The sequence below is a fragment of the Talpa occidentalis genome, unplaced genomic scaffold, assembly GCF_014898055.3.
Source record: "Talpa occidentalis isolate TD23 unplaced genomic scaffold, MPIMG_talOcc4v2.1 talOcc4.10, whole genome shotgun sequence".
NCBI classification, from domain to species: domain Eukaryota; kingdom Metazoa; phylum Chordata; class Mammalia; order Eulipotyphla; family Talpidae; genus Talpa; species Talpa occidentalis.
Window position 1 is genome coordinate 54,922,196 of NW_023600993.1, and position 20,186 is coordinate 54,942,381.

Sequence of the window (20,186 nt, forward strand, 5' to 3'; positions counted from 1 at the left end):
TTTAGTGACTCCAGGGGTTTTCTTCAAAAACAGCCCCCACATCCATCCTCTACAGGTTGACTGTATCAGCACAGCTGGGATGGGTTGTTCTGTCATCATGTGAACCCAATGGCGGGCTAGTATGCCTACATTTGTGGTTGGGTGACTGGCGTTGACTGATATCTCGTCTTTTTTTTTGTTTTTTTAAAGATTTATTTATTTATTTATTTATTTATTTATTTATTTATTTATTTATACAAGCACTGGGTACAGTCAGAAGCATGGGGTGGGGGTAGGGGGCGGTGAGAGAACTCACCAGAGCCAGAGCAGGGAGCAGAACAGGCAGACCAATGAAGCACACTGCTGAGGGGCGCAGCGAGCACGGCAGAAGAGGTCTGTTGCTGCCATGTGGGACACTCGCCTGGCGGCCCGGTGGCCTTCAGCCCAGTGCTCAACCGCTGCGCCACCAGGGAGGCCCTGATATCTCTTCTTGAGGTTTAATATCCAAATGGAGGGATGTGGAAAAGCTCTTTCCACCTTCTGCACTGGGAAATACTCAGGGAAGAGGTTGGAAAGGTAGGCGCTGAGGGAAAAGGCAGGTAGAAGGAACTTCTTTAAGTCAGAGAAATATTTAAATCAATGGGTCTCTTAAACCATCACTCCCCCAGGCACATTGGTCATGTCCAGAGATATTTTGGGTTGCTATGTGACAGGTGAGATGCTACTGACATCTAGTGGGTACAGGCCTGAGTTTCTGCCTTTGATGCAAGGGACAGCCCCCCACAACAGAGTTTTCCAACTGTTGGATGATGTCAATAATGCTAAGGTTGAGAAGCCTTGATTTAGAGTAATGTTTAGAGTACTGCTGTTGATTTTTCAAATATATCATCTCTTTCCCATCATCTCAGATCAGACTGCTTCTAAATAATGACTGTGTAGACTTACTGCCAATTTCCAAAGACTAAAATTCTTTTATGTGAAAGTTCATTTATGTGTGTGTTCTGTAAAACCCATTCTGATTACATGATGCCATTTAATGAACAAGAAATGGGCAGGATGTGGTACCGTTAGGGAACTGTGCCTTGTTTAGCCCCATCCCTTGACAAAGTATTGCTTCCACCAAGAAAATGAGGCCATCCAAGTCATTGTGCGCCAAATTGCTCCCTCAGTGTGGAGAATTGCTGCCCCTTTTGAGGTGAGGCAGTTCTATTTCTCTTTGGAGGTCAGCAGTTTGTTGCCTAAATCAGTGCTTAGTGGGCTTTTTTTACAGGGGTAGGCAGGCTTGTGCTGAGGGATCCTGTACAAGCAGGGATTGCCTCCCACACTATCAAGGGAAGGTGTGGAGGGGCACGTGAGGAATCGTCTGGAGACACGAGGCAAGCTTTCATACCCCCAAGGAGCCTACAAGGGAAGTCCTTGCCTTTCACACAAAATATTTCATTTAAAAAACACTTCCCACAAAGGTATTTCCCATAAACCAAAGCTCCTTGTTTAGCGTTTATAGAGCAGGTGTATGGACGTTGCTGTGGCTCCTGTCGCTCAGAGAGGGGCGACGGGCGACAGGGACCTGAGCCCTCAGGACCGCGGGGAGGGGGCGGGACGCGCCCGGAAGCGGCAGCAGAGCCAGGACCGCCCCGGGGGCGGAACCGGGGCTGGGCTCACACAAATGCGTTGCCTGGCGCCCCGCCCCTCGTTGCGTATTTCCGGTTCCTCCCCTCTTCATCCGGGGCACGAAAACCTCCGTTAGTCTTCGGGCTGAGGCCCCAAACCGGAACCGGAAGTGGACGCCGAGCCAGAAGGAAGGCGGCGTTGGCCCCGTCAGCAGCCGAGGGGCGGTGACTGTGCTGCTGCTGCCAGCGGGGCCCGCGGCGGGCGGTGTACCCGAGGACGCGGCGCCATGAAGCTGTACAGCCTCAGCGTCCTCTACAAAGGCGAGAACAAGGCGGTGCTGCTCAAAGCCGCGTACGATGTGTCCTCCTTCAGCTTCTTCCAGAGGTCCAGGTGAGCGAACCCAGGTGGGCGGTTCCATGGTTCCGGTTGGGGAGGCCTCGGGATCGGGCAGGGTCGGGGAGCTCGGGGTCTGCGGAGGCCCGGGGGTGGCGGAGGGTAGGGTTGGCGGAGACCAGAGGCCGGGAGAGGCCCCGGGTCAGGGACGGTAGAGGGAGACCTGGGTCGGGGCCTGGGGAGTTCCGAGGTCCAGGAGGCGAGCTTTGGGAGGACCAAAGGTCTGGGGACCCTGAGGTAGGGGCCAACTGAAGCCCGTAATTGGAAGAGGCCCCGGAATCCACTTAGCCTTCCGTACTGGAGCCAGGCTTGGGCTCTTCCTCCGTCTGTTGGCTGTAACTGAGGACTCATTCCCCTTTCTCTCGTAAAAAGGCTTACACTATTCTAGGCTATGCCTTCATACTCTTTTTCAAATACCTGTCGTATGAAAATTGTAAGTAGGCTTTGTAAAAGTGCAGTTTCCGACACACACACGTAACTGGAACACACACACACGTCCAGTGAATGTTACCCAGGCATCTCGGGTGCATACCTTGAGAGTCACGATTATATTACTTGGTGGGATTCTCCAACTATTTAGTAAGAGAGATATTGATATACTCTCCCTTTTATATGGATGAAATCACTGAGGTCCAAGAAGTTATACCACATCCAGCCAAGACTCAAACCCAAATTGTATGCTTCTTATAATTGGCCACTAGTGATACAAAACACTGAAGATTTGGGATGAAGCTTGGGATTTGTAAGGCTTGCAAGCTTTACTTTTTCCCATGGGGCACTTTAATTGCAAGAATGTATGAGAATTACCACAGACACTTCCAGCCCCTGTGGGAGTGGTACAGTGATTCAGACACAAAAGGAAAAGGACCCTACAGTGCGTCTACAAGTCCATCTCTGGTGGAATTTGCCACTCGATTGTTTTCACTACTTCAGTGCTACTGTTTTGTTCTTGATGAGAGTGACTTGCTGTCAGGATCTAAAAACAATTTCTGTTCTTATTTTGTCGAAACTTTCTGCTGCTTTCGCATCCTTCTTGATCTTGCTGCTTAGCTTTCTTTGTCTTGGCCCTATTCTCTGTTCTGTGATAGTAGCTCTTCTCTGGTGGGACTTTTGGTGCCAGATTGGCTGTGATTCTTTTTCTTTTCCAGTTTCACTGTAGGACTTTACCTCACTGATTTGGGATGCCATACCAGTTTCAGATGATTCACACAACTGCACTGTTATAGGGACCTCTACTAGTGTCTCTGAAAATAATACACTCCAACTGAGCGCAGTGATTTTCTCATAAGGTCTTTTCACTTCTGTCCTTTCACTTCTGTCCTTCTGTCCTTTTCACTTCTGTCCTTTTCACTTCTGCCCCATGATTACCAGATTCCAAGCTTAAAACCTTTGCATGGTTTCCTGGCTTCTCTAACCCTTGTAGAAGACTTTTTCAGTGAATGTAGTTCTTCCTTTGTCTAGTTACAGTTCTACTCTAAGCTCATTTCTTTTTAGTTTTACTGCAAGGATTTCTTATCCTGAGACTTCTAAGGGACTGTTTTAATCATAACACTCTCAAGATTATAGTAGCAAGTAATACTATGTACCAGGTGTTGTGCTAAGCTTTACCATATTAATTCATTTAATGGTCACAACAAATCTTGCTCTTATAGCTAAGGCACAGTACAGGTAGTACCTGAAGTCACCCATCTTGTAAGCAGTGGAGATGGGATCCCAGCAGGGAAGTTCATTTCAGAGTTGGGGGGAGGAGGGTCTCCATCCCTCCAAGTACCCTGCAGACCTGAGGCTCTGTTCTTCTGCATGACACTCAGTGTGGTGTCAAAGCTTGCACATCTGCTAGAGCCCTCTTCTGGACTCCATCCTGCTCTGATGCTGTTTGTGGCATTCCCAGTCAGAGGTTTCTTATTGGCCTCTTTTCCTCTGACTGCACTGTTGTGTCACCTGTGACTGTCCTTTCTGTCCAGATCTTTATGACGGGCCCATGAATCTCTTTCTCACTTTCAGCCTTTGTACAAGCCATTTCCCACATTCTTGTCTTGGCTGAGCTGTTGCTTTCCATTCCCTCCAAGTGCCCTGCAGACCCGAGGCTCTGTTCTCTGGCAGAGTCAGCATTCACTGCAGGTGTGTGTGGTATTTCAGTATTCACTGTGTGGCCACAGCCAAAACTTCTGCTGAAGTTTTTACCACTGCTTTTCTAATGCAGTTTATTTATCTTGCTTCTTGGAAGTTAGTGAAGCTCAGGAACAGGACCTGGCTTCTGTCTCTACAGTTTCCCAAATCATACTCTGACCGAAATGTAGAAAATTACCCAAAAGTGGGTGAAACCAACAAATGTGATTTGAAGGGTTGTGGTGATTTGTAATTATTTGCATTTGCGTTGATCTACAGAGTGTTTGTTATTGAGGTTGGGAGGGAAAGGAATGAAACCAGGAAGCAGTGTCTCCTTACTGTGGATACTCAGAGAGCACTCTGCATCATATTGGGTACGAGGCAATGGGACTAGGTAACATGTGTTGTGTTTCTTAGTGTTCAGGAATTCATGACCTTCACAAGTCAGCTGATTGTGGAGCGCTCAGCGAAAGGCAGCAGAGCTTCTGTCAAAGAACAAGGTAAGAGGACCTGGCAACTTGTGAGTTGTGCTACCCCCCATCACACCTTAGGCAGCCTGCAGCTCTCAGCATGAGCTCTCTGCTCACCATGGAGAGGGCTTCCAGAACCCTGTGCTTCGCCAGCTTTCTCTCCCCTCCTTTTTCTATTTACATAAAATTCTGTGCTCACCATTGATGTCTAAGCTGCCTGGATAAAGTCACACTCAAAGTTTGGACTTACTTAAGACTCTCTTGGAGCAATAAGCATCCTTCTGTTGTATCTTCTTTCTCCTCCAGAGTTGTAGACCTCTCAAGTAAGGATTTCCGGCTAGCCCTGTTGAGGTAATACTGCATTCTGTACTCCTTAGGTTTTTAACTAGAAATCTGAAAACTCATTATGTTTTCTTCTTGACTGTTACTTCTCCATCTTCATAGTTCAGGTTTCCTGTAAGAATTTTTAAGCAGTTGTAATAAAGACACATCTGAAAGGTGTATATGAATTTTATTGTACAGAAAAGGAACCATTGCACTTTGTGCTGACCTTGGGTCGTATAACGTGGAAGGACTGTATCAGTGATGTAAATATCAGTTGCTGTGCTGGCTATGTTGAGTGTGTGTATTCTTTGTGGGATCTCTGTGGTGTTCACAGCCCACAAGTGCAATTTGTTCACGGACAATTAAGTATTCTCAGTTTTCCTATGTCTGCCTTCCCAGCTATATTACTTGAAGACATTTTCTCAGATACTGAAGTGGGTGGAAGCAGCAGATGTGGTTTGAATGCTTGTGGTGATTTGTAATTATCTGTAATTGTGTTGATCTACAGAGTATTTGTTATTGAGGTTGGGAGGGAAAGGAATGAAACCAAGAAGCAGCGACTCCTTACTATATGAGTGCAGAGGTCACTTTTCATCTCAGGTTCAATGGAGTGTATGTACTTTGACCCCCACATTTGAATCTTCTATGGGAATTATACAAAATCTGGAGTGTGTTTGTGATGATCCCCTAATCTTCCTCCTTGTCCCTGTTATCATTTATCTCTATCCTTTTCAGATTTCAGGGGCTCACGGTTCCCTCTCTCCTTGTCTGTTAGCAGTGGAACCTTTTGGGCAGCAGTCTTAAGGACTGCTTAAAGTTTATATTCTTCAGCTGTTCCTTTTACCTTGGGAATATCTTAAGATATAAGGATACCTTTATCCTTACATTCCTTTTACTTTGGGAGTATGGCTAGATACAGTGATGATTTGATAGAGTGACTTTCAAAGAGATGAAAATTAATCCTGTGGATTGTGAATACTCTGCATAAACCCTTATACAGACTGTACCTATAGAGAGGTACACAGCAATTCTAGCAGTAGCTAATTTTTTTTCTTCCTATGTGTGCCTTCTTTCTCCCTCTTTACCTTCCACCACTACTATGGTCCTCCACAAAATGAAGCAGGCTGGGCAGGGTTGCTGTAATAAGGAAGCCTGAGACCCTGAGAGGTGATTTCTTGACTTTGGCCACTCTCAGTAGAGGCTACTTAGTTTGTCCAGGGTTCCCTTGCCTTGGAACAGAGCAGAGCCCCTGAGGGCTGCAGCTCTTCAAGACACAGCCTGTCTGACCTAGAGCTTAGTGGTGTGACTTGGAAGGCACTATGGCCATATTGTCTGGGATGTGTTTTCTGCACCTTTGGCAACTCCTTTAGACCCTGGCTTTGCACACTAGGCCTCTGGGCATTTACTTGTCCAAAAGCAGGTGTCAGGCCAAGCGGACTATAGAGCCCTTCTGTGCACCATTCTAGGTGAGTTCCACTGAGCTGTCTACAGGACCTGTCCACAAACATTGCTCAGTGTGACTTCATTGATCCAAAAGGCAGGGGCCCGGCATTGTGATGTTTTGACTGATTTGATAAGTTAACGTAAGGCCCTCCTGTTATCCTTTGTGTGTCTGGCCTCTTTATCTCCTTAGAATACCTGTGCCATGTCTATGTGCGAAATGACAGTCTCGCAGGAGTGGTCATTGCTGACAGTGAATATCCATCCCGGGTGGCTTTTACCTTGTTGGAAAAGGTGAGTTTGTGGTTTGACTGGACCAGAGTTGATGACTGGTATAAACCAGGGCCAGGAGTGATGACAGTGCTCAAGGTGTAAAGGATGAAATAGTGTGTCCCATATCAACCCATTTTCAGCTTTTCTCCTCAGCCTAAACTGAGAAACAGTCTTAACATCCCCCCGCAGGTGCCTTCTGGTGCTGATTTCCACCCTCATCCAACCGGTGTCCAGACTAGTGTCCCTAGTGCCACTATTGATTCTGCTGTCTGCCTGAGTCACAGCATCTCTCCCGGGGTGGGCCTGGGTAAGGGCCGACTTTGGTCTCACCGCTTCACTCCTCTAGTCACCACTCTTCCTGCCTCTGCCCTCAGTAGTCATGACTCTCAGGCTCAGACTCCATGCTCTGTGGCCCCGTGCTCTGTGATCCCTCTCCCTTTTGTCAGGCCATCCTCTTACACACCCAGGTCCCCCCACCATGACACTTAGGACTTCTGTGTTGTTCTTCAATTTCTTCACATGGTGCTGATGCAGACTCCGAAACGACATTGACCACACCTTGACCCCTAGAGCAGTAACACACTGATAAGCGCATGAAATCCATTGGTTGCTTCAATTCAAAGGATTTAAATCCCATTTTTAAAGAATTGCCTTTGGAAAAATAGGGCCATGACCCTTTTTCCTGGAAAAGCATAACCTAATAAAGTTGGAAATCTGCAGTTTAAAATCCTAATTTTTTTAATCATTTACTAGGTGAGGGTCATCTCAAACTGAGCATACTTCATTTTTAATTTCCAAGTTACTTGAAAAGGAGGAACTCGAGCCTACATTTTACCTGTGGCATTAGTTGTCTTCCTTTCCCTCCTTCTTGGGCCCTAAGGGCCTGAGAGCTTCTTAGGTGTGAGGCTTTTGAGTCATCCCTGTTTCTGTGGAAGGTATCTATGGAAGGTGAGGTGTTATGAGCTACTTTGTCTTACAGGTACTAGATGAATTCACCACGCAGGTTAACAGGATAGATTGGCCAGATGGAAACCCTGCTAACATCAACTATGAAGCCCTGGGCTATCACCTTAGTAAATACCAGGTAGAGTATAAAGAAACCTTGTGTGGAGACCTTGTGACCCAGAACCACATGAAACAGAAAATACCTATGACTCTGGGTGACTTCCAGATAGCATTGGTGTTGGTGTCCCTTTGATAAATGTGAGGAGCTGCATCAAAACCTGAAATCTCTGCTCTGAGGCAGACTTTTGCTTCTCTGACATGTGTTTGAACAGTCTGTGGTTTTTAACTTGTGAAAGTGTGTCCTCTTGCCCAGTTTTTAACTTTTCAGATGGTCACTTCTGTCCTGACGTTACCCTTATTTTTGATTCTTACCTAGAACCCCCGAGAAGCTGACCCCATGACTAAAGTGCAGGCTGAACTAGATGAGACCAAAATCATTCTGGTAAGCAAGAAGGTGGGAGAGCAAATGCCAAAACTGAGGGGCAAAAAGACTTGCCAGCAGCCAGGCATGCACAGAGTCAGTGCCTGTGTGAATCATACAGGAAGCCCGTCTCTGAAAATGGTGATTGTCCCCACTCCCTGTGCATCAGAGGCCTCAAGCCAAACTCAGGCAACTCCTGATCTGCACCTCCTGACCCCACCTTATTAACGCACCCGTTGTGCAGGGACCAGCCTGGGAGCTGATGTGACCCTTGGTTCCCCTCCTGCCACCCCGTCTAGGCAGTGGCGGGGTTTGAAAGGTTGAAACTCTGTCATCGTGCCTCCTTCAGTTTGTCTCGGAGCCCAGCAGGCATCTCCCTTCTAGGCCTGGGTAGAAGAGGCAGACTGAGCATATGCACATAACTTGAATTCAGGCCCATAGGTCAAGAGGTCCTGTTGTATTTATTTATTTATTTTTAAGATTTATTTATGCATTCAAGAACTAGGGCACAGGCCAGAGGTGTGGAGGGTGAGAGGATTCACCAGAGATGGTGTGGGGAACAGAATAGACAGATTGACTGAAATAAACTGCTGAGGGGAGTAGCGAGCGAGACAGGAGTGGTCTGCTTCTCCATGTGGGTCACCTCCCTGGTCTGGGATCGAACTCGTGCTGCAGGGGCTGCAGTAGCTTCATAGTGCTGTGTCTTAATTCCTTGTGCCACCAGGGAAGCCCCAGAAGGTCCTATTTTTATATATATTTTTTCAAAGATTTTATTTTATTTATACAAGAACCGGGGTACAGGCCAGATGCACAGGAGGGTGAGAGGATTCACCAGAGACAGAGCGGGGAACAGAACAGGCAGACTGACGAAATACACTGCTGCGGGAAGCAGCGGGCGAGACAGGAGACATCTGCGCCATGTGGGATTCTCGCCGACCGGCCAGGATCAAACCCGCGCTGCAGAGGCTGTAGACAGCTTCATAGTGTGGCTCTCAACCGCCAGCGCCACCAGGGAGGCCCCCGGGTCCTGTTTTAAAAGCGTGGGAACCCTGCATTCTTACTGAAATCTCCTGCTTTATAACTGTTGTTTCAACTTTTTTTTGTTTGTTTGTTTGTTTTTTAATGCTGAGCTCTGTTTGGCACATCAAAAGCATCTATTTTCCCCTCAGATTTGGTCCTAGTGGCCTCTGCCTCTAACTGATCCCTTTGCTTCCCGATCACCTTCACTCTGAACACCAGGCATCAGGTCCGAGGTGGACCCAGGCACCTGCACTCCATAGAAAGTCTTGTGGACCCATGCCTGAAGAATGGTTTTGAGGCTTTGGCGTGAAAGTTAGATGTGACAGTTCAGGCACCTATCATTTGTAACACAATTCTCCACGTTTCCTAAACCCTGTCTCTTCCTTCTGCTGCTTGAGACTCTGAGCCTGGGGACACCCACACACTGCCCTTCCCTCCACTGCAGAGAGCAGATTGGTCTCAGTCACCAGCCCTGTTGTAGCTGAATTATTGGTCATACTCCCTCATCCCATTTCTGTCTTAGTCTAGTTAACTTTCTATATTAGAGATCTGAGTTGTTCAGATGTGTGAAGCAGTAGAGGATGGTTTTGCTCACTTCTCATCCTGCGCCATTTCACATATGCATACTTAAGTTCCTCCTACTTGTTCTCACGAGGCCTTGCAGCTACTCTGGCAATGGCTGTACAGGGAGGAAGCAAGCCAGCTGCTTCCTAATAGTCCTGGCAGCAGAGCCGAGAGCCTCCATCCCCTCACCCCTTCAAAGGGCCTGAGGTGTGCTCAGACTTCCCAAATGCACAGATGCTCTGGAGAGTTGGTAGTCATGACGTTTGACACAGTTCTCTTAGGAAGTGGGAAGCCTTCTGCCCAGTAGGAATATGTGTGTGTAAATACAGCTGTAAGCAGTCTGTCTCCGAGTGTGGTTATCTAAACCACTTTGGTCAGCTCGCTTGGTGACCAGTCCAAAGATTTCTTTCCTTTCTCCTTTTGTCCAGCACAACACCATGGAATCTTTGTTGGAGCGAGGTGAGAAGCTCGATGACCTAGTGTCCAAATCTGAAGTGCTGGGAACACAGTCTAAAGCCTTCTACAAAACGGTGAGTCCTAGCCCCTGGGCGCCCTTTCGGACAACAGATGTTTCTGTGATACTCTCTGCTAAACTAGAATGTTTCTTGTAATGTTCTGTGCAGGTAAGTGCCCAGTCAGCAGCAGCAGACTTGACCCTAACTGTGCAGTGCACCCTCACATACCACCCCTCCTCCAGGCTACTGCTCCCAGAAAGACAAGACTAGTTCAGGTTCTGTCTCCAGAGGTTGACCCTTATTCCTGCTGCCTAGGAGTAGTTAGGTGCGTGTCACTGCAACATCAGCAGCTTAGCCTTTCAAAGGGGTTCTTATGCCTCTAGTGCTTTCCCTTTGGCAGAAGTATCTCGCAGTTTGCTCTTATATGAGCCTTGGAGGGCGGTGATGGCCCGTGGAGTTAGCGAGAATGGGACCAGGAAGAAAGAAGAGAGAAGGTAGCAGGCTCCCTATCAACCAAGTGGGGACGGATACGGTCTCGAAGACATCCTCAGCAAGAAACGCTACCCCAGGCGGGGGTCATTGTACGGGGTCAGGTTAAGGTACCCAGCCAGTCCCGTTAACATTTTTGTGTCTTTGTGCCTTACCTAAGAGCAGGAATTTTACCCACTCATGGATAGCATTATTAGGGTGTTGACAAAATTATCTTTCAGGTACGAACTGCTTCTACATTGCTTTCTCAGAGGACTTAAGGATATGAGAGTAGTTTTTCTGTCCCTCTCTCTCCTTCATGATTGCAATTGCTCTGACTCAGTGGGGCCCATCTACTGTCTGTGCAGGGGTGGGAGGGTTTCTGAAGTCCACCTCTTCAGCTCCTTTTTTTTTTTTTTTTTTTCTTTTTCAAGGCCCGGAAACAAAACTCCTGCTGTGCGATCATGTGACCGCAGCCAGCTGAGGTCTCTGTGCTGGAACATCACTGTCATTCACATCAGAACTGCAGCCCCCAGAGAAGCAGAGCCAGCTGTGGAAAGACCGGAGTGGAACAGACTCATTTTTCACTTTGGATCTCCTGGGAGGAACCCAGGGGTGGTGGAAGGGATCTGGGGGTGGGGAAACGTTCAAATTCATATGTCTAGTACTTTTTTGAAAGATAATTTGAGGCCCCCAAAGGTGTATTTTTGGGCCAAATGAAACCATAAATTCTCAGTGACCCCTGTAGATGCTGAACGGCTCATTCTCAGCTAACCCCCGGAAGGCCTGTGTGCCCCTAACTGTGCAGTGCCCCGGGAGGGCAGAGCCTACTCTTTATTGATCCTCAGTATGCCTTTGGGTTTTATTTGTACATTAACTGTATTAACACTCCAGTAAGGGGGACAGGGAGGTGGCAGGGGAGTCTGATTACTGGGATAGTATGGGGCAGACCTTGAAGGAAGACTTGGTTCTCTTGGAAAAGCCACTTCCTGGCCATTGAGAGGATGAGGGTTGAGCCAGGACCAGACCAGCAGTTCAGGGCCAAGACCTGTGATGGGAGGACATGGTCACTGGGCTTCACAAATTCTGAAAGGGTTGTTTGCATCCCTGCTAAGGGGAGCTTCCTGCTGAGGACAGTGCCCAACACCCAGTCCCACAAAGGTGCCTGGGAGGTGTTTGAGCACGGGGAAAAGGGTCCCAACCCTGTCTTGCAGTTTAACTATGAACATCTGGACACGGCAATGTGTGTTGTGGTCTCACAGCTACTTTCCATTTGCCTCTCTGGCATCAAGGCTGTCTTGGCAGCTACCAGGGCCTGTATGTCTTTACAACTGGGCCTTTTCTGTAGCCATTACTGGGTACTAAGTAGGACTCCCTGTGGTCTGAGCCCAGCCCCCCAGCAGGAGCACTGCTGAGCTGGCCCCAAGAAGCATGAGGCCTGTAATCTGGTCCAGCCCTGGAAGTAGACACAGAGCTGCCCAGAGGATGCCTAAGAGGTTCTGGTCCCTCTTGGCCTGCCTGGTTCCTTGGGGGTCCTACTGCCATCATCTAAACCACCTCTTGGTGCCCTGCTGTGCTTCCTGAGGACATAAGCTCAAGACGTGCCCCGAGATTCCATCCCCACAGAAGCCCTCCCAGGATGGCATCAACCTATGTGGGCTTATCCATGGGGGTAGGGCACTTGCCCTGCCTGAGAAGGTCCCACAGGCCTGAATTCCCCTGCTTGGGCCAGAAGGTGGGATCTGCATGACTTCCAAGGACTCCGCCTCTAACAGGTTTACCTGGCAGATGCCCTTTTTATCTGGGCTCTGCTGACCAAAGAACTTTGGCCTATACCTAAAGCAGCCTGCCCATGTAATTTTCCTACTGCCGTAGATACCCCAGAAAGCCCGGGCTCACCCCGCTTGCTGACAACCCAGGTGGCAGTGACCTCCCCTTAGGATTGATGCTGTGGGGGTAGGGAGTAAAGGTACGGACTTGGTGGGGAAGGGAATGAGACTCTCATGTCCCCCACTGGGCAATATGAGGGTGTTGGCTCAGGCCCTGCACGGGCACTGACCCTGCTCCTGTTGCATTGTTAAGTCATCTGGCAAAGAGCGTATTTTAATAACTGCTGCCTAACTTTTCTCTGTTCTGTTTGAGTTTCCTGTCTGGATAAAGTTGTCTTCTGAAATTTCAAAATGGCCCTGTGTTTTGTTTGGACCTCAGGGTTTCTCGCAGCTGCAGGATTTGGGGTATCCCAGGAGAGAGCATACCTTAGCCCTCCAGGATCAAGTTGTAACCTTTTTCTCAGAACTTCTAGCAGGGACCAGGTGAGGGAGCCCTGTAATCGAGAAGTCCCGCTCTCTGGGTCTTGTGCTGTGATCCAAGTTGCAACTAAGACACCTGCCCGGGGCAGCTGCGTGACAGCCTCCGAGCCACAGGCCCAATCAGGTAGACTTGGCGGGAAGCCTGAGAGGCCACCTCTGCTCCCTGGACCCAGCAGTCTGATCCAGAATGTGAAGAACAACCCAGTAAACTGGTCATTTGCAGACTATTGCCTGTTCCATTGCAGCCAGGGCTTTGCTTTCAGCCTGTACTTGTGACTCAAAATTGGAAGCGACTTTGGGATTTCTGACTATACCACGTGTACCGACTTCCTGCTTGAAGGGCCTGCTAGGTTACCCAAGGCCACGGAGCTTTGTATAAAGTAGATGCCTTTTAAAGTGACTTCCCTCTGCCTGTGTGTTGATACTGCAAGGGGGGCTGGGGTGGAGAAGGGCCAGGACCTCAGCCCTGTGTGCCGTGTCTACCACATGCACCGGCCTGGAGCGGCACCCCACCTCAACTTGGGATCCACAGCAGGAGGGTGGCGCAAGACTGCAGTGTGTTCAAGAGGGTGGCCTGGCCTGGAAAAGCTCCTCAGATTACGACTGATAACTGAGCGGAGCCCTAGATACTGTGCCGGGGATAGACACTGCTGCTCATGGCCACTGTCCTAGAATCTCCCCGGCGCAACTCTTCCTCCTGCCTGCTCACCTGTGCACACCTGCCAGAGACCATGAGACCAAAAACCTACACTGAGGGCCTCCTGGTCCACGTGGAGGTATCTGCAACCAGGTGCTAAATCTGGAGAGGGATCCTGTCCTACCCTCAGAGGACCAAGATAACCAGTGGGCCTCCTGGACCCTGTCTGGTCAGATGTCACGTGGACCAACAGAATGGGCATGTTCAATGGCTAAGATGTCTTGAAGACTATATTTCTATCCCAGGAAAGCACAAGCCTTAAGGCACAGATGGGCAGCGGTGGTAGGTCCTGGGGATCAGGCATGTGGGGGCCACACATCTCCATTTAAAGGTACATCTTGGGTACCACAGAGCTGTCCAGGGCTGCTAGGAGGAAAATGGAGGCCTGCAGAAGGGCCAGCAGGACAGAGCAGTTCTCCCCCACTGGCCTGAATGTGTAGCCATGCCATCATTGCCAACTCAGCATAGGCTTTGTGTCTACATTATAGGGGTACAGTGTCACTAAGTGACATGTCCTTCCTGAGGGACATGCCACAGGGACATGACACAGACAGTGGAGGAAGGGTTGAGGACAGGAAATCCTGGGCAGGGGCATCACAGGGAAGGGGTTGGCTCCCATGCCAGGGCCAAGCTGCAGAGGGCTGGCCCAGGCCCTGCTCCTCTCCCCCCTGCCCTGTCCTCAGAGCATCTGGGGACTTTGTGCCTGCCCCCTGCCCCCACACCTCTGGGTTCCTTTGGGAGCCTCTCCGACCTGAGTTGCCAGTCACCATCTGCCGTGTTGTCCTGCCACCCCAGCAGCCACAGCACCTGATGGCAGTGTCAGCACAATTCTGCATGTGGCCTGCAAGAGCAGGCCCTGGGTAGCTATGCGTACTGCACGTTTCAGGCATCCGTGGCCACATGGTGAATGTAACATGGAGACTGAATTGGACAGATGGAGGGGGAGACAAAAGAACAGTGGAATGTGCTTCTGGGGCTCCTCACCTAGAGCTCCCCTCTTAGCCTCATCTTTGGAGGCCACGGGGGTGACTAGAGAAGAGGTTGGGGGCTTGGAGGCTCAGAGGCTGGTGGGGCAGACAGAGAACTGCAGGCAGCGGGGGTGGGGGCAGCTGGCAGAGCTGTGACCTGTTATTACACAGAGGGGCCCCACAAAGGGGCCCCACAAAGGCACATGGTCTGGGACTTCTGCAGCCTGAGCCAGTTCAGGCCCACTCATCAGAGGGGGGATTATGGAGGTAACGGGCATTGCATAAAGCACCCAGTTCACTCAGAGAAGTTTGTCCTGTTATCTTTTATTTGCAGTTTCCCGAGACAGAACAAAATAATTTTTGTACACTTACAAGGCTCAGAAAGAAAAGACAATGAAACTCAGCAAAAAGAGAAGAGGAGAGGCCGGCCAGCACCGCAGGCAGCCGGCCCTCTGCAGGGCGGGCCGCCACCACAGCCACACCGCAGACATCTAGCTAGAAGAGCGGGTGTGGCTTGCTCAGGAGAGGTCATGCAAAAGAACTATCCCCCAGAAAAAATCCCCAAATTATCCCAGACAGGCAGGTCCGTGGAAATGACAGGTGGGTAGGAGGGGGAAGAAGCCCCAGGAGGTGAGGGTGGCCAGGCCCCACGCTGTCCATGGTGAGCCCTGTCGGATGTTTACCCTGTGTCCACGGGTGGGGACAGCTGTACTGAGTACAGTTGGTGGTGGGCAGGTGAGTGTCCACTCTGTGTGTCTGTCGATGGACAGTCCCGTTGGAGATCAGCATCCTGTGTCCTGTCCCCACTCCATGCCCCTCCCTTGGTTTGATTTGTGGGGCAAGATAAAGAAAATGTGTTGAAACAACGTGAACTGAAGGGGGCGGGTTTTGGGGTGGGAGGGCCCTGAACCTCTGAGGTCATGGGCCCTGACCACACCCCCCAACTATAACCCAACAGGCCAGTTTCAGCCCCACCCTCCCTCTGGCCAAATGCCCAGGGCTCTCTCTGCTGCCATTTGACCACTCCCACAGCCTCGCTACAGTTCCCACCAGCACACGGGGGTCCCCAGGGTGACCCAGCCCACCTTCTCCCCACCGCTGGTCCCTGCAGCCTCCATGAGGTCTAGCCGCATCAGACCTGCCCTGCCCTCTCAGCCCAGCATAGTCCTCCCCTCCAGTTGCCCTTGGGTGCTCCCCACCCTTCCACTCCAGGCCCAGACTCCAAGTCACTGCCACTTCAGCCAACACCCGCCTGGACCCCGGTGTTACCCAGCCCCACCCCCACAGCCACTGCCTGCCATTTGACCCCTGTACTTCCAAGTTCAGAGCCCGAGAGACTCAGGCCCACACACCTCTGTGGGCACACGGCGGGGGGCGAGGGGGCGGGCATAAAGGGAGAAGCTCTCCAAATAGAAGGGAGGCCAGCCCCGGGGATGTCCCCCCGCCAGGGCTGCAGCTAAACATGTCCTCTTGGCGCATCTCCTGCCAGGCACCAGGTCTGGAACTAAGGCATGCCCCCCTTTGCACCTCCCTGACCCTGGAAGGACCAGAGCTGGAGCCCTGGGCCTGCGGGAGCCTGGGGACACCGGGCATGGAAGGGAACCGACACCCCTCCTTCACGGGGAGGAAGGGAAGAGAAGCAGGAGGGACAGTCACGAGCAGGCACCCCACAGCTTCCTTCCCAGACAACACCTGACACTCCTGACAGCGAGCCATGCATGGCAGGGAGGATGCAGACGCCTTGGGGGTGGGCGCCATTCAACGGCAACAGATCCCTGGACAAGTTCACTGCCCCAGCTGGTCCCCGGAGGCCAGGAGCGGACGAACACACATGGAGCTTGGGTGGGGAGCAGCCGGTCGGTTTGAAGCCCCACAAATGCCAGTGATTTTTACAGCTTTTCCTTTAGTTTTTTCCATTTCATCCACATCATTTTTTTTTTTTTTTTTTTTTGTGGTTGTAACTGTCATCTTGTTTTTAAAAAGAAATCACATCTGGTCTTGGTTTTCTGCAGACACAGGCACCAGGGGAGGAACGAGGCAGACACAAACATGCGACAGGCAGGCCGTGCCCCCTGAGGGCAGCTGGGCTCCAAACATTGAGTCTGTCCCGTGAAACCAGCGCAGCTCTGAAAAGAGGTGGGTGGGGGGCAGGCAGTCAGCTTCTAAGCAGCCCCTCTCCCACCGACCCCGGGGGGTGTTGTCTGCAAGGTGGGGCCTCAGGCCCACCTAGCAGAGGGCTAGCTCACGCGTGCTGCGGCCCCACCCAGACCTCCACCCGGGGCGCTCACCTTCACTGCAGCGGGGCCACGGGCGCACCCGAGCAGTGGAAGTGCACGTTCTGCCACTTGCCCTCACGGCGGTGCCACACGCGGGTCTCCTCAGACTGGCTGGTGCGGGGCCGGCCTTGCCCGTCGATGTACTGCGTGAGGCGGATGTAGGCGATGCACGCAGCATCCTCGCCGATGACGTGCACGTGCGGGTTCAGGATGGTCGTGTGGATGGGTTTGCTGTTCTTGGCGAGCACTGCCAGCGGGCGGGTGGGGGCTGACCACCACGGTCGCCCCCGCCTGCCTGATCCCTCCTCCAGCCACTGCCTGAAAGCCTTCTGCCCCCTCCCGCTCCCCCTCGGAAGGGCTTGACTCTTCTGGGAGCCCAAAACCCCTCAGGAGGCTGCAGGGCCGGCGTGACCCCAGGGGGCTCTGCCACAGGAGGTGGCAGCTGGGGCTGGCCCAGCCTGGGCACAAAGGGGACAGGACCTCCCTGGCCCCTGACTGAGGGGTGGTGGGGCTCCCAGGCGCTGCCTTGTCCACGCCCAGCTCCCGCACTCACAGTTCTCAAAGTAGAATCTGTGGAAGTCCATCCCTTCGACCAGGTTGCCCAGAGCTTCAGGTTCAAACGAGGTCAGGCCTGGGTCGCAGATTTTCCTGGGGGCCAGACCCATTGAAGGGGGCGCATTTCTCTGAACCCACCCCTCACCTGCTGGGTCCATCCCTTCCATCCCCCACATCCCAGGGGAGAGCCACAGCAAGATTAGGGGCAACCCGCACAGCCCCCCAAGCGAGTGGCCCAGGTGCTCGACTCACGCATAAGCCTCAAAGTCACCGTTGTTGACAGCCTCAATGAGCTGCTCCGTGATCTTGATGATCTCCTGCTTCCTCGCTGCAGGGAGACACAGCCACCCAGTGACCCACGGACAGCCGTGGCGGCCCACGGGACGGGAGTGAGGTGAAGTGAGTGGAGAGAGGTCTGCAGCAGCCGGGCCCACCCACCGCTCCTCTCCAGGAAAGACAGTGCAGCCCCAGCCCCCACACAGCTCAGAGTGGTTCCTCCAACCACCCCCACATTTCCAAGTCCAACAAGCTTTTCTCTTAGTTGCCTTAAATAAAACATCTTAAAATGATAGAAATGCTTCACCACGTTACAAAATGTCTGGAAAATGCAGGAAGGGGAAACAAAATCTGCCATCACCTGCCACCTGCAGGCCAAAGTACCTGCTGCCCACCTTCCCCCAAGTCCCTCCAGGCCACAGCCCCAGGCTTCCTGGCTCCATGCCCATCTGGGATCTGCTCACTTAGTCCTCCTGCATCCAGAACTCAGGAAGGGTCCACCAAGGAGGGGTGGGGCTGGGCTGCAGGGCAAGGTTTCTTGCCCTGGGGGGTAGCACTGCAGGGGTGCAGCAAGGGCAAGTGCAGTCCAAGTGTGTTTCACCCCTCCTCTGCCAGGAGGCCCAAGAATGCCAGCTGGTGTCCCCTCCTCCAGATCACCACCGTTTGCATCCTGGGTCCAAGTGTCACCCTCCAGCACCAACCATCCTTACTGTACCATCCCCACCTTCTGGGCGGAGCCGCCTTCCTGGAGCTGCCCACATGGCCTCTGTTCCTAGGCAGGCTAAGGCCCAGGGTACTTAACTAGAGATCCAGATCCCCATGTCTCTTTACAGTTTCTTTTCATGCAAAATACTTTAAACATCCAGAAGAATCAGAATAATAGAACTCACACCCTGCTGATTCAAATCTGAATGATTTTCCTTAGACTTGTTCTAAAGAAAACCTTACGGATATAGTGGAAGATGGCTGTGTTCCCTTCAAACTTGATCTTCACTCACTCTTGAGGGAAGCTCTGTCCTGAGTTAGGTTCTTAACCGCTTCCTTGCAGGGATATTCACACTTGAATGTGCACAAACTCACACAACTGTCATGGGAGTTCTTAACACCTGCTTGTGGCTAAGCACAAGCCGAGCCATGTAGGGTCCCCCCAGTGGCTAGACTAGCTGCGAGTGTTCCTGCCAGCTCTCTGCCCTGCTGCCCCATGGGTGGGCGTCCTCACTCAATGAGACATTTGGGGGCCTCCAATCTTCACCTGCCGGTGCTGCCAGGAACGGCCACACCGTGAACTAAATCCCCAGAGCATGGACTGCCAGCTGTAAAGGGGGTGCACTCAGCATTCTGAAGCATGTGCTCACAGCCCCGCCGCGGGGCTGCCTGCTTGACCTCCCACCAGCACTTTCAGCTGCCGAGGTGTTCACATTCCCTGAGAGGTGGGCGCTGGGCGCTGTGTGAACCCAGGAACGCCCAGGCACCAGTGGAGCCCGAAATGTGCTGCCGGGGCTCCCGGCAGGACTTCAGGAGGCGCTCAGTGACACCTGAGTGGCTGGGTACACATGTGCAAGCCTGTGCTTGTGTCACATGGGAGTGTGGGCACATGCGCACAGGTGAGTGTGTGTGTGTGCGCGCGTGCGCACACTATTCATGCTGGCTTGTAAGCACATGTAGCCTTCCCTACCTTGAAGTGGCCCTTTCTCTGGAGCCAATGTACCTCCGCTACAGTTCTATTTCCTTTTCTCTCTGAGCTTTGTTGTCTGCACCCCGTCACAGTTGAGGCTTGGGGTGGTCTGCAGAAATCCAGGTCCCACCTGCCTAGGTGGCCCTGGAAGCCGGCCCCCAGAAGTGTAGGCTGTGAGTGCCAGTGCCTTGTGGTCACCTCCACTTCGGCTCTACACACACCTCCCCCAGAGCTCCGCGCAAACACCTGCTATGCCATTCTCCACTCCCCCCGCCCCTCGGGCAGGGCCCACCACCCACAACAAACCACCCCAGTAGCAAAGCTCCCCCTCTGAGAGGCTTCTGGGCAACCCACCCACCTCTCACCCTATGCCTGGGTGTCTTCCCAGTTCTCCTTGGCCCTCTCCTCTCTGGGGCCTCACGTACCTTCCTCCCAACTGCAACTCAGCTGTTCCCCTCCATCTCTGGCCCCCAATGCCAGGCCCCACCTGCCCTTTCCCTGCCACAGCAACACTCCCCTGCCCAGGTTCCCATCCAGAGAAGCCTCCCCTGGACCTCTCCACCTTCCTCCTCCTGCAACAAGCCCAGTGCCCCCTGCTACCACCTCTGTCAGCTCCAGGCCATCCTGCTAATCTTGCCAAGGGGAAGTGCCTACATCGCCCACACCCCAACACTTATTATTTTCCCATCTTAATGGGCAGTGCAAGTAGCCCCCACCCCAAGTGCACCCGCAGCTGGCAGCAGCAGGGAAGCAGGAGGAGGAAGGTGGAGAGGTCCAGGGGAGGCCTCTCTGGACGGGAACCTGGGCAGGGGAGGGTTGCTGTGGCAGGGAACGGGCAGGTGGGGCCTGGCATTGGGGGCCAGAGATGTGGGGGGAACACGCGAGTTGCTGTTTTCAG

At 52.1% G+C, this 20,186-nt stretch overlaps 2 protein-coding genes across 4 annotated transcripts in view; one reads left to right on the top strand and one right to left on the bottom strand.

Annotated features, from left to right (window-relative positions):
- The first annotated feature begins 1,780 nt into the window (after nucleotides 1-1,780).
- On the top strand, nucleotides 1,781-13,325 carry YKT6 (YKT6 v-SNARE homolog). The gene is made up of 7 exons (XM_037492960.2): nucleotides 1,781-1,980; nucleotides 4,510-4,592; nucleotides 6,520-6,620; nucleotides 7,579-7,683; nucleotides 7,981-8,046; nucleotides 10,038-10,139; nucleotides 10,967-13,325. The coding sequence occupies exons 1-7, from the start codon at nucleotides 1,877-1,879 to the stop codon at nucleotides 11,000-11,002; spliced, it is 597 nt and encodes a 198-aa protein (XP_037348857.1). The 5' UTR covers nucleotides 1,781-1,876; the 3' UTR covers nucleotides 11,003-13,325.
- Nucleotides 13,326-16,486: 3,161 nt separating this feature from the next.
- The window catches only part of CAMK2B (calcium/calmodulin dependent protein kinase II beta), a 94,145-nt gene continuing 90,445 nt past the window's right edge, over nucleotides 16,487-20,186 (bottom strand). For all 3 annotated transcript variants that reach the window (XM_037492980.1, XM_037492971.2, XM_037492996.2), the window contains 4 exons: nucleotides 17,590-17,665; nucleotides 17,336-17,430; nucleotides 16,795-17,029; nucleotides 16,487-16,632 (listed from right to left, as the gene is read on the bottom strand). In XM_037492980.1, the coding sequence (XP_037348877.1) occupies nucleotides 16,797-17,029; nucleotides 17,336-17,430; nucleotides 17,590-17,665 (404 nt within the window). In that variant the 3' untranslated portion in view covers nucleotides 16,487-16,632; nucleotides 16,795-16,796. The remainder of the gene's footprint in view (nucleotides 16,633-16,794; nucleotides 17,030-17,335; nucleotides 17,431-17,589; nucleotides 17,666-20,186) is intronic.